Genomic DNA, 14417 nt, shown 5'->3' on the forward strand with positions numbered 1-14417 from the left:
TCCCACTCAAGATATGTATAAAGTAGCCTAGTCTATAATAAACAGTTATTTGTGATTAACTAAATAACCCCATATTTAAAATGTTAGACCTATTAATATTTTAGTCAGAGATGTAGATATTTGGACATAGTCCTCCACCCATCTAATTACCAAGATTTAGTTAATAAGACTTGACTCCTGCACACTTTTGTACACACAGCTATGCCACTCAAATAAGCAAATAATACATTTGACACTTCTTAAAAACACCCAAAAGTGTATGAATAGTATGTAATTGGGCTCATTTAAACTCCAAATTAAGTATAAGGACTGTTGTCTCCAGTAGTGACGACTGTTTGAATTGTTTCATGACTTGAATATAGACTATAGATTTTTGGAAGCTCTCAGGTTGGTTCATAACTGTGAAGAGGACCAGTGGGGGCGGTCCCAGTAGGCGATTGAACCCTTGCAAAGCTTTGATTGACGCCTGGAGGAGAGTAGCGGGCTGTGAAATCTGGCATTCCTGATCAGGGGAGCTGAAATAATGGTATTGTCCTGTGGGAGAGGGCCCACTTTTCATCACCCCACCCTACCCCACTCTGAAGGGATCTGATTGTGCTGCCAATCGGCAAAAAATGTTTGATATAAGGCGGGGCATGATGAATTCAGAGGGATACAGAGATATTATAGGAGGCCAGTGATGTTCTCTATCTCTTGGTTTACACACTGCCATTAAACACCACAGAAGAGGAGTTCTTGGTCTCACTGTCCCTCTGTTTCTCACTCGTCTCTTTTTATAAAGCAGTAGGCTACAGAAAGTCTCTTCATCACCACTCCTTAGTTTATCAGAAGTAGTCTGATCAAACTGTGTTTTCTATATAAAAAGAGGAGAACAGACAACAGTCACAAACATTGATCAATGCTTCCACTCTGGAAGTTGAAAGGTTTGTGAAAGGTGCCACGCAAACAAGTTTCTTGATAGCAAGTCTTTGTTGCCCCCCCAAACCTCATTCATCCCTCTTCGACCTCGTCTTCAAAGCCCCGGCTTAGTATAGGATGCAGTGGATCTCTTGCCATGTCAGAGCACAATGCAGACCAAAGAGATCATTACAAATTATAACTACTATCGATTTTGTTCAAGATTGCAAACTGACATAGAACCTGAATAGAAAAACATAAACATTTTCATGAACATGAGTTACAATATACAATAGATCAATCTATGAAATAGAATAGAGGGGAAGCTAAAGGAATGGAAAGGGGATGACATTTTACAAGATAGTGGCCAATTAACTGTCATTTATAGTCTCACTGAGATAAACTTTATTGTTGGTCTGAGAGAGACTTGTGCCATGGACAGCAAATAAGAGGTATTGATGGGAAAACATTTGTGGAACTGCATTTATGGATTCCTAAGGGGAACTGAATTCAATCTAAAATAAATAAATGATTCTCTGGGAGAGAGAAGAGCAAGGTAGAGAATGAGATGAGTGTGAGTATTGAGACAGTAAAAATAATCCCAGCAGAATAAAGAAACTTTCATCTCATAGTATCCAGAATGTCCACTTCAACCTTTCTAATAATGATTCATACAATAAGGAATAAGCATTTGTTTATTCGTCTGTTGAGTTTTGTACCAAGGACTTGAGTTTGTGGTACAAACAAAACAAGATTATGAGTGGTAATGTAAATACTAAAATGTATTATGATAAAAACAAGTATCTTGTTAATTAGATATTTATTCTTTCTATCATTATCAGTGTTGTTGACCTTATTATAATTACATAGAAAATACAAAATACATTAAACAAAAGATTTGTATAATAGATTTTATAATTAACTGACTTAAAATTAAATTAACTAATGAATGTATCTTTTGTGGCAGAATACCACTGATATAATCAATAATGCATTTGTACAGTCTAGGTTTTCAAACTAGATATGTTCTGTCCTCCCTGTGCAAAGTGGTAACTTTAAAATAATTGAGAAATATGATTTGATTCATTACTGTTTGCTCATTGCTATTACATCTAGTTATTCATTTAACTCTAAAAACAGAATTGCATTGGTTATACATGTATACTGATTTCATTCATGTGATCAAGAATGAACATCAATACAAGTTTCATTTAAACTCCTTGATGTGATTGAAGCATTTGAATCATAATTTAATCATAATATTTTCTGAATTTTACTTGATAAAATCATGAACATGTTGATGTACTGTTTAACTCAAAACAACAAACATCAAGAGAGAATTTACTTTAGTTGTGCTTTTGGAAGGGCAATTGTATTTTATTGAAAAGGAATATCCTTCCCAAAATAAGATACATTTTGCAAATGAACAAAATATATTTTAAGATAACGAAATAAGTATTTTCCAACCTTATATCACAGGTTTTCAGAGGTGTATTTACTTACAAACTAAATATTTACCCAAATGCTTTAATATTTCAAATGAAAATCTTGAATAAAGCTGGTCATAGATATTTATATATTCAATATTTAGGCAATTTACTGTTTCAACAAACCATTGCAAACATATGATTAAGAATGTAACAATTCAGACATGTTTATTTGAATATGCTGCTATTCAAGATTCAACGTAGACTGTATTGCAGTCTAGTGTCACCAAAGTATTGGTGACACTAAGGATAGACATTCCCTGCTATTTCTACGTTACAAATAGAGGGAAATGAGCATAAAATCCTCTACCCAGCTTTAACTTTGTCCTTTAGATGGCCAGTTCAAATTCCATCTTGATGTACTTTACCACACACACACACACACAAAGAACAAAAAATAAATCCAAGCCAATAATTAATAGCCTTTTCCAATAGCATATTTGGAGAGTGTGAATCCTGAAAAATTTGGTGAAATTTAATTTTTCATGCTTTGATTCTAAACTCTGAATTGTGAGGTGTCATGGGGCTGAGAGGATCCTTTTAAACATTGGAGTTAATGTTCCCTTCTGTTTTCCAAACTCCCTTCCTCTGAAAATGTACCTCCCTTCTTCCTCTGCCCTTTAACCTCTCCCAACCCCCATCCCTCCATCCCCCATCTCTCTCCAGATTCTGTCTCATCAGGAGAAGGGCAAACAACTGATGGATAGTCATTGATAATTTCCCAACCCAAAAATGTTAATGGATTCGTTTTTTTGGTGAGTGTGGGGGTGGGGTGTGAGTGTTCCCCATATTTTCTCACACAGAGAGTAGACCCCTCTAGCACCCAGCCCCTGTGTGTGCTGTGTACCCTGTCTCTACCACAGAAGGCTCCCCTCCTCTCTCCCTCCAGAAACAGGGTCTATCCACTGCATGCATGACATTCCAGCTGTGTGGGTGGCACTGCCTTTTACAGCGTCTCCAGCAGTATGGGGACTGGTTCTGAAGCTCAGCACCACAGAAAACATGTCAGATGTTCCATCTTAAGCCTGACAGTTTCTCCAGGCGCCTGGGAGTGTTGCTTTTGAATGTAGTCATGGTTCAGCTGGTGAAGTTGGGTGAGAAGTGTTTGTGCAGCGTGTTAAAAGTTCATACAACTGATTGTGTAATTGACCAAAGGATAGTAGATCATTATAAGAGTAACTGGTAATGCAAGTGCATTTAATTTTTTTTAAATTTATTTTATTTAAAAACTTGTTTTCAGTTTAGCCAATCCCATCACGTTTATATCCACCATCCAAAGCAAATGAAGGACATCATAATAATTACATAAATCAACATAGTTGAGATCTATCTTCTTGTAAGAATGGCATTTTATATGTAAATATAAAGAGCAGCCCACTCTACCTATGTCTCTTCCGCTCTTTGGTGTAGGATTGTTTTTCTTTCCACTCTGTGACTGTTTGAGTCCAAAGAATGAAAACCCAACCACATTAACTGAACTTCAGAGGAATACTTCACTTTATGTACTGAATGCCCTCCGGGTCAGAGGGCCAGAGGGGAATCCACCTGCGCCCGGGCAGGCAAACCTTATTTAAACAAGCCTGGAATTCCAGGCTGGAGGACATGATGGAAGGGGAGAGGAGGGGGGAGAAACCTCTTCCATTAGCATGGGTGTGAGCATGGGCCACAACCAGCACATGCATGTAGGCTACCTGAGTTGGGTAATGACCATTTTACTAGATTACCTGATTTTGCAGAAGTTATAAAGGCCTACAAAAGACTTTAATATGTTATTACTGAATAATAAACATGCTTATTCTGTAATTATATAACAAATTTTACATTAAGTATGATTTTCATCATTCTGTTTTTGACCATAATATGCTAACATGAGTGATGTCATTGTCAAAACAGTTCTCCTTGGCAGATAGAAAATAATGAATTGGCTCAGATAACCTTACTCTCTCAAAAGTAAATCTCTACTCAGTGGTTGGCTAGTTCTTGGGCTGCCCTTGTACCTGCCTGTCTTAGATGAGGATTCATGTGAAAGGGACTTATGGACCTCTTCAGACCGAACCCTACATTCCAATGGTGGGTTGACTTCTTATTTTAGGACACCTAGCTTGACGAACCGTGTTCCAGATGACATGCTACAATCCCCATGGCCCCGGTGGATTCGTCTAACTGGCCAATACGTGACGAGGGGCGGACCCTGGGAATTCAAAAGCCCCGGTCTTTCGCTCTCTCTGCGTTGACCTCACTGACCCTTCCCAACCTCCAACGTCCTGGAAGCCCTCTCCCTCCCTGCCCCCTACCACCACCTTTAACTAGTTCAATCTGGTCCTTCTCCCACCAGCACTCCCTCTACTTCTGTCAAATGGTACAGAATTCCTCGCCATATTTGCTAGGTGTGAGAGCCTTTTGATTGACAGGCATTTTGTAGTAATTCTGATAAATGTCTGAATGTGGAAAGGTGGGGTGGTTGTGGTTTCAGTAAGCTGGACATTTCAGCCAGGGGTCTGTAATAATAGATCTGTCTTCTGGTAATTCAACCTCATGTTTTCACGGCCCACCCCCCTCCAACAGCATATTCAGATCCTGGCCAAATTCATCTGCGGACAGATTTTGAATAGACAAAATGCATCATCTTAATTCCCACTTTCCTATTTAGGTAGACAAGAGAAACCGGACCAGAGGTGGTGACTCAGCGGTTTTGCCACCCATCGCCACGCTGGTCCAGTGACCTTTCACACTGTGCTCTATAGAAATCCCTGACTCAGCATCTTTGGTGCGACACAGAGGCAGCCATTTTCCCACAGAAGCTAAAAAGGCTCTTCCATGCTAGAGCTTCCATCAGTCCTCCGACGTTCTCTGGTGGACCTAGTCTAGAGCATGGAAAACAGAGTATAAAAGCATCGTTAGAACATAGAATGATACACGTCAATTCTGTCAGATGCTCCGCAGGGGTAAAACACACATAACATACTGTACCTTAAATGCTTCTTAAATGGGTAGCGTTTCAGATCATGGGATGCATACGAAACCCCTGACACAGCCCAACAACACACCTCTTTCACCATACAGATTGGTGGATCCCAACCAGGGGGTACTTGAGAAGACTCATGAGTAGGTGGTACAGTAACCGAAAAATGTTGGGAACCACTGACAGACCATACAGTGCTTTAAAACCAATCAGCAGACACTTTCAACAGTGTTCAAACTGAGAATATCAGTATTGTTTTAGGGTTTAGAAATAAAGGGCAAAAGCATCTAATACAAATTATCTTGTGGGATCCTAAGTAAATTCTTTGTGAAGAATACTATATGCATAATTCACATGCAGTGTGGATGAGGAAGCTATTCATATCAGGCTTGCTCATGTCTAGTTTAATTTTCAACCGACCTCAAGCATCTGACTTGGCCAGTGTCGCCATCAAGTGGTTTATCTTGGAAATACAGTATCTTTCCCTAACAATGGCATTTTGCTCATATTTTATTTAATGAAAACATTGACATCTATTCCTTATTAAAAAACAGAAAATTCTGAATATAAACTATCAGTAACATTGGCCTCATCACACAGAGTATGCCTGAATTGATCAAACATTATCCCCTGATAATGTAGCTAGTGTGAAAGTAATCTATCGAAAGGTCTCAACTTCCTACCAGAGTAGCTGATACAGAACCAATACCAGTGTAAGTTGAACAATGAGTCTGACTCGGATATGACCCCAACGTAAGCCTGTAGAAAAACAGCCGTACACAGGAGCCGTACAGTTAGAGTCATGTTTATTTACAGCAGAATCCTGACAAGGGGGAGAGGAACAGGAAGGGGGATTAAGACAAAATATTTTAGATTCAGCTTATCAAAGGTCCATGTTTCACTAAACAGTTCTTACTTTATTCAACTTCTTGTATACAGAATCCATTCAGCTGTAATGTCAATGCACCAAAGAGCTAGAGCCCTCTGCTGCAAGGGAGAAGAGGAAAGAAAGGTAGAAAATGGAACTAAACCTACAGCACTAAGAAAAGAAAAAAACGAATACAAAGGGGATAAAAAGAAAGATCTTCCATAAAAAATGAAATCATCAAAATTTTCTTCAATTATTTATCACAATGAGCGGCATTGTTTTTTTTTTTTTTTTAATTTTCTTTGCCAAGTCCATAAAGAGGCAGAGGAGAGTTGATTTTTTGTTGTTACATAAAGTCCATGATGTTTAGGCCGTCTGACGTTGGTCTGTCCCACAGCCAGATAATGTTCAGGTAATGATCAGCCAGAGTGAAGTCAGGGCTAAACGAGTCTCAAATCTGCCAGCTGGCCTGTTGGGTCAGAACTGTTCCGAGTCCTCCAGACCCCTGGCCTTTGTCCATGTAACTTTCCTCTGTGCAGCCTTGCTGGCAAAGCTCAGTGCCTTGGTTTTGGCCAGCAGAGTTTGAGCTGTTGATGCAGTCTGAGGAATGACACACACTGTACACTTGACATGCAAGGCCAGAGAACCAACATAAAAAATAAAGAAAACAGGTAAAGAAAACCCAAGACAAACTGCATGTTCCATTCAAGTCTCGCTCTCCCTCTGATTCTCTCGCTCTCACACATACATACTTTAATTCCAATATCGTTGAAGCTATGATCTAACTGACAAGCACCACAAACTGTGGGAGGAATGACAATCCAAAAACTGCTGGGATACTAAACCTTTGACAGTAAAAACTAGCTATGGGTTAGTTTGAACCTCTCAGGGTCCATTGATTACAATCCTTTATTAAGCTTAATCCCCCAGGGGCGTAATAGAGATTCTCTCTCAAGGTCCATTAGACATCATGGAGGTTATGCTATATGATCACACACACACAAACAGACACCTCCAGGTACAGCCATGGCACATGTCAAAGGTTATCTAGGGGTTTCCCAATGTCCATTCTGTCACTTGTGGGAAGAAATGTGTACACAAGGAAACCTCCCCTAGTGTGACTATCCTTCCAGAACAAAGCTGTGATCCAAGTCAGAGATTTGCCACTCCATAAGTCGAGTCATTGTCGATGTCTTTATACCTGTGCTGGATCTAAAACATTATTAAATTGTTCATAATGTAATAACACAATCTCATTCTATGTTCTCTCACTCACACACTCAAACATCATGACACCCAAATGTGTGTGTACACATATTTACAAAGAGAGATGCATCCCCATCAATAGCAGGGACACATTCACAATTTATAATACATCATTTCTGTATATGCCAAGAATAAAATCTTTTCTAAATAAAATACATGTTTCTGTGATGGGGCAGCGAATGATAGAAGGTGGGAGATTGTTAGAGGGGGAGGAAGGTTGAGGGTGTAGAGGAAAGAGAGAAGTGTTCAGGGGACAGGAGGGGGAGATGGATGGCAGAGACAGGGAGGGAGAGACTGATGAACCATTCCTTCTCTTTCTCTCCCGTCAGCTGCTGGTCCTGTGCACTGATGTCATTGTCCTGCGTAGTGGCAGCAGCAGCAGCTCTGCCTACTCTCTCTGTGGTTCATACCAAATCATTCCAGAATAATAATTACAAGATTTGTAATGACGAAGACCCAGTCACGTCCCACAAACAGTAATCCATATAAGGGGAGACCTGGCCTTGGAGTCCGGCAGAGTCAGTCAGATACATAAATGGGAAGGGATGGAGGGGCGGTACGGCAGTAAGACAAAGAGAGACCAAGAGCAAAAGGAGAGAGTGAGAGGCCTAGCAAAATGGAATGGGTCATGGGAAGGGGGGATGGAAAATAAGGAAAGGATAGAAAAGGAGAGAATATAGAGAGGGAAGGAAAGAGAAGGTCACAAAGTGAGAGAAAAGGAGGGCGACAGAATGAGAAGAAAAAGGAAGCAAAGAGGAGTTGTCTGGCAATGAGGTCCACACACTGGTGTCCATATGAGAGGTCTGCTGCTCAGAGGATGGGTGGAAAGAATGAACGAGTGATGAGGACGAGGCCTCTCTTCAGTGCACACTCTCCCTCTTCTCTCATGGTCCTCCCCACGCTGGCTGTGTTCCCAGGGTGCATCATACCTCCAGGAAGCGGGAGCTGCTGGCCTTGGTGTGGAAAGGCTCTGACCACATGCGCCGCAGGTCTCCCTGTAGGACACACCAGGGTTCGATTTATATTTAACTAGGCAAGTCAGTTAAGAACAAATTCTTATTTACAATGACGGCCTACCCCGGCCAAACACTGGAACAATTGTGCACCACCTTAAGGGACTCCCAATCACGGCCGGATGTGATGCAGCCTGAATTCGAACCAGGTATTGCAGTGACGCCTCTTGCAATGAGATGCAGTGTCTGAGACCACCGCGCCACTCAGGAGCCCAAGTGATTCCCTTTAACTACCACACTATTGAATACAATCCTCACCAAGATGTGATATGGCCAAAATATTATATCATGGTATAAAAAATTAAAAAATTGGACGGTATTTTAGTTTTTGAATTATAAAAGTTCTACATTTGCTTTAAGAGTAGTGAGTGTTCCTGGGGTAGCAACTCAGACATTCTAAGTGATTTCAATGAGTCTCTCTCCATTCTGATTGTTTTATACTGTTCAATTCAACCAAAACAAATTTCAGCACTTTTATCATTTCTGCATTTCCTGTACCCAATTGTCATAGAGTAATAGTAAAGATACGTTAATAGAAAATGACTCAAGTAAAAGTGAGTCACCCAGTAAAATACAACTTGAATAAAAGTCTAAAAGTATGTGGGTTTTAAATATACTTAAGTATCAAAAGTAAAAATCACTTCAAAATCCTTATATTAAGCAAACCAGATGGCACAACTTGCTTGTTTTTTTTATTTACGGAGAGCCAGGGGCACACTCCAACACGAAGACATAATATATAAACAAAGCATTTGTGTTTAGTGAGTCCTCCAGATCAGAGGCCAGGGATGTTCTCTTGATAAGCGCGTGAATTGGAACATTTCTGTCCTGCTAAGCATTCAAAATGTAATGAATAATTTTAGGTGTCAGGGAAAATGTATGGAGTAAAAAGTACAGTATTTTCTTTAGGAATGTAGTGAAGTAAATAAAATAAGTAGTACTTTAAACTATTTTATTAAGTACTTTACACCAGTGCTCAATTGAGAAGTTCCACACTGCCACGTAGGGCTGCACGTTATGGGCAAATAATCTAGGACTTATTTTTAACAAAATGTTGCAATTGCAATTTGACTTGTGAATTAGAGCAAAACTGTTGGAATCATGGAAATATAATGACTATTCTAATTCTATAGTTAGAATATACTTTTGTTTGAGATGACAACGAATTAAAATGCCAGGGTGGAGTTATTGTGACAGGGTAAGAACTAAAGTGATAAGTGTTTCCTAGGGGAGCCTATAAGCTTTGGCTACATTGCATGTTCTCTCTTAACTACTTCATGTAGCTAACATATTTTTGCTTTGCATATTCCTCTTTGATTTAGAAGATACTGTTGCACAAACATGCTGATTTAGGTCCACACCATCACTGGTATTATCATGCTGTATTAATTAGCTAGCTACGTTTGCTCTTTCTCAGTACGTTTATTTGCTAGCTAGCTATTAGCATTTGCGGCTAACAAATAACATTAGCGTCTCACAAGATTTAGGGCAACTTGCTAAGACAAACTAGCTGTTTGCTGATGTAAGAAACAAACTAATAGTGCCTTTATAGAACGCTAGTGGATTTATATTAAGAAGCAAAGTGAAAACAGCATTGTTGTTGTCAACATTGTTGCATGTGCTGCATTGACCATGCAGACTGAACGCAAGTGTCTCGTGGTTGAGGCACATCAAATGCGCTGCTTGAGTGACAAGTCTGTGTTGAAAGTGGCACGGAGAGAAAGAGCGGAGAGATGACTCAAGTAGCGAAGTAAACTATCAAAATTGACATTACACCGGGCGTATCACATTTAACAAACCAAACATTCAAATACCGGTATAGAAGGTAAAGTAAAAACCCAAACCGGTCCCTGCATCAATACCGGTATGTCATGAAATACTGTATACCGCCCAGCCCTACCCACAGATATCACCCATCTTTGCCTACTCTCCCACCCGTGTTAGAGGCTATCCTCAACATCGACATCCATTACCTCTGGTCACTGGCGTCTTATCTGCCTTGATCCTGGATTACTCCTCTAGGCCTCTACCACTTAAGCACTGCCTCCATTGGTTCATCTCAGTTTCCATTGACCCAGGTTTATTCGACAAAAGCAAATGTCACACCATTGCGAAGTGTAATGGAAGCGGCAGCTATAGGAGACATGTTCTAAAGACGTCAACATTTTTATCCGTTTGACAGGGGCAGCTTTTTGTCAAACTTGCAGAAAATGAAGATGGAAACAGTGTTTTTCAAATAAATTGTATTTTTAAGGTAAGCTGGGCATGTGACATAATCACTCCACATTTAATTCTTAAAATGCCCACTGCTTGCTAAATCTATTTCAGCGATAATAATATTTCTTTGCAGGACAAGGATTGTCCTGACTTTCAAGAAAGCCCGAATTGCTTTGCCTTGCTTTTCAGGTTGGCTGAATGCAAGTTTCCATCATCCAATTATTTAAAGATCTACAGGAGTGCAAGTTTCACCATGGCGATACGTTGGTAGGCTACCTGAGACATGAAACATAAGTGGGAGTTCGCCTTAATGGATAATGGAAACACTTCATTTTTATTAGACATTCTATTTTTTTTGTTGCAAAATTTCTTTCTTTTGTGTGATGGCATTACATCCAGCTGTTTTTATCTACACAACAGACAGTTAACTGGAAATGCACCGTAGCAGGCAATTGCATCCATTTTCTATGACAACTTTTGAAATGTCGACAAAAAAAACTCTTGACAAGTTAATGGAAACATAGCTTCTGACTGTCAGCATTCAGTCAAAACACATTTACACAAACTTTTGAGTCCTATAAAATGATTCCCCAGCAGTACTGCTATTTTGTCTGACCTCTTAACTTACATAAATGAATGACGCCATCACATTATCCCCCACCCCTCCCCCCTTTTCCAGAAACCACCCCATATGTACCTTCAGGTAGGCCATGGTGAGCAGAGGCAGCAAGGTGAAGGGTACCAGGTAGAGCAGGGCAGGCTGAGCCGCGCGGTGGATTCTGGAGGCCACAGTGGCAGTCAGCAGGCCTGGAAGAAACGGCGACAGGTCAGAAACACTCATACTATGGAGTTTAAGGTAGACTAAGCAATATGACATCATTGTGTACAGAGGGAGGCTTCCCTGTACTGCATACACAATACAATTAAATTCAAATCAGCCAAGAATGACTCTATTGTTGTTTAATTCTCTAAGCATGAAGTCACCTCCCTTTATATGTTGTCATATGGCTGACTATTGCCACATGTCTAGTTAACCAGACAATAGCACGCTCTACTGACTGGGTTCAACAAGTCAGAATGTGGTTCTCTGTTACACCAGGGCTGCCCAACTCTGTTCCTGCAGAGCTCCCGTCCTGTTTGTTCCAACCCTAATCTAGCACACTTGATTCTAATAATTAAAGGTAGACTTTGGGCACCAAAAAAAAGTCCAACTCCGCCTCTTTCTCAATTTTCAAACAGAAATGGGGTGTGCATTCGGTGATTCATCATTGTGTTACTCTGGTCATGCGTGCTGTGACTGACCTAGCTAACTCCTCCAGTATGTCATGACGTCATTTCACAGGATTTGTTTTTGGACAGAAGCTGTAGAGTTCAGTAACAAATGGCACTTCTGTAGCCAAATATCTTATTCATCTTTGTTTTTCAGCATTAAAATGACCTGGTATGATGGTGAAATGATCAGTTATACAGTTTTAAAGACGTTATTTCTGCGCCCAAAGTCAACCTTTAACTTGGTTAATAAGCTGAATCAGGTTAGTTACCTACTGGGGTTGGAGAGAAAACCTACTGGAGGGTAAGCTCTCCAGGGACAGATTTGGGCAGCCTCGTGCTACATGATGGTCCCTCCCGCATCCATCTCTCACCCTGTCCTTACCCACAAAGTATCCTATGAGAGTGCAGTGGAAGTAGGAGACGCGCCCCATGCGTCCGGGCGTGCCTGGTCCCCCCGCCTCCCCGCTGGCCTGCTTCTTGTAGTTGTCGTAGCGCAGCACGAAGCACAGCAGCAGCCCCGGCATCACTATGTCCCCGATCCCCAGCATGGAGAAGTGACTGCCTGTGGAACTGGAGGGAGAGAGGGATGAGATATAGGGAGAAAAGAGGGAGGGAAAACACAGACAAGCAAAACACGGTGAAGGGCAGGATGCAAAGAGGAGGGTAATAAGGAGACAGCAGGAGGGGACAAAGCAGGACAGAGTGGGAGGAAATGCAAGCGTGCGTTTCAGAGCTCATAAGAACAGCTGTAGTGAATGCAGCTGGAGGTTTAAACATAGATCCACTCCTCACGGCGAGGCTGTGGTACCTGGGGAAGACCAGTTTGCCCGGCAGGGACAATCGGGGTACGTCGCGGCCCATCCCAGGGCCCAGGTGGAGCTTCCTGGACAGCACGTCTAAGGGGTTGTCAGCCGGCTGGGTGGCCACCTTCACCATCACGTTGCTGTTGAAGATGTAGGCCGAGAAAAACACCTGCAGGACAGACAGAGGAGTCATCTCCGGTGGCTCAAGCGATCCTTGGAAAATAGCCATGTTTGTAGTTCTGTCTGACATGTAGTCTAACCACGATAAAGGTGATGGTGGAGCCTACAATGCCATCTCTATGGTGTACAGCGGAAAAACGGCTACTGTCCTGTTAGCGTGGAAATATCCGTCTATCTATGGTGTGCTGCTCTGTCCACCTCAAGAAACACAAGAGACCTGAATGAGCGGCACTCGCTGTACCTTAGGTCTTCACACCTTTAGTAAGCTGCTTTGACAGTGGCTGAATCTCAAACCAAACATTTGGCCCCTAAGCCCTTTATTGGAGTGGCCCTTGTGTTCGATAGTGATCGCTCAAGTCTGCATGTTTTGGGCAAAATTAGAATTGAGACGATACACACTCAATGTCACGACTGCCATACGTTGAAATCCAGTTGCAAGCACAGTCTCCTGCGACTTGTCTTGTAGCATGACTCGATATGAAACATGGGCAGACACGCTTACTCTGATAGACGGTGAGAAAGTTGTAAACTCTGTAGCGACTCATGCACAAAATATGTGCAGGTATATTTGTCGCAAGTGACTTCATGAGCCAATTTAGCTGGCTGTAGCCTGTCTGATGTTAGCTAGCTTCACTAACAAACAGGGTTGGAATGGAATTCAAGCGAATGTTAGGCAAGGATTTTAGGCACCACTGCACAAGTAAACAGCGTGTAGCTCGGATGCGACTTATTTATGATAGTTGGACAGCTTGCTGATGAAGTTGTTGACCTCTACTTAGCATTCCATACTTCACCATTCACCAAAGCACCAATCGCTATATTGTAATTGAGTCAGCTGAACCCCGTGCACTGACTCGGAGAAGAACAGACAGTTGCTGCTTCATTAAAACTTGTTGTGATAAAATAATGTTCCTTAGTGTTGCACTAGTTAGTAAGCTTTGACATGGCATGACTGGCCCAGGCTTAGCAAGAGAATGGACAGGTTTTCGTGCACATTATCAAATGTCAGAAATACTGCGTCTTCAAGCACTGGACTCATTAGCTAGATTTAAAATTGTGTGACTAAGACCGTGTCAAAAATAGTAATTATGTTATTAGGTAACGTGCTGAGATTCATGGGAAGGAATTGCTGCTGAGGGCACTGAGTCAGCAGAGGATGCCACTCGATAAAGAGGTTTCCGAAGGGTTCAGTGGAGGTCTCGATGGCTCGACAAACTAGAGTTTGAGATTCAGCCATGGTCTATAGTTGGGGTCCTTTGTGTCTGATAACTCATGGCCCTGCCTGTGTTTTAGTGGTTGTATTTGGGTCAGCTGGGTGGAGGGATGGGAGCAGCCATCTTACCCAGAACACGTCATAGATAAGCAGCCCTGATAGCAGCAGGCAAGACACCTTCAGACTGGGTAGCCGTACAAAGGCTATCATGGCCACACACAGCCCCATGGCCAGAGCTG

General features: G+C 41.5%; 1 protein-coding gene across 6 annotated transcripts in view; it reads right to left on the reverse strand.

The window, feature by feature from the left end:
* Window positions 1-6135: 6135 nt before the first annotated feature.
* The window catches only part of sppl3 (signal peptide peptidase 3), a 33721-nt gene continuing 25439 nt past the window's right edge, over window positions 6136-14417 (reverse strand). For all 6 annotated transcript variants that reach the window (XM_071350445.1, XM_071350442.1, XM_071350444.1 and 3 more), the window contains 5 exons: window positions 14308-14414; window positions 12791-12954; window positions 12365-12552; window positions 11408-11517; window positions 6136-8475 (listed from right to left, as the gene is read on the reverse strand). In XM_071350445.1, coding sequence (XP_071206546.1) covers window positions 8404-8475; window positions 11408-11517; window positions 12365-12552; window positions 12791-12954; window positions 14308-14414 — 641 coding nt within the window. In that variant the 3' untranslated portion in view covers window positions 6136-8403. The remainder of the gene's footprint in view (window positions 8476-11407; window positions 11518-12364; window positions 12553-12790; window positions 12955-14307; window positions 14415-14417) is intronic.

This window comes from Salvelinus alpinus, chromosome 18 (assembly GCF_045679555.1).
Source record: "Salvelinus alpinus chromosome 18, SLU_Salpinus.1, whole genome shotgun sequence".
In the NCBI taxonomy this organism is placed as follows: Eukaryota; Metazoa; Chordata; class Actinopteri; order Salmoniformes; family Salmonidae; genus Salvelinus; species Salvelinus alpinus.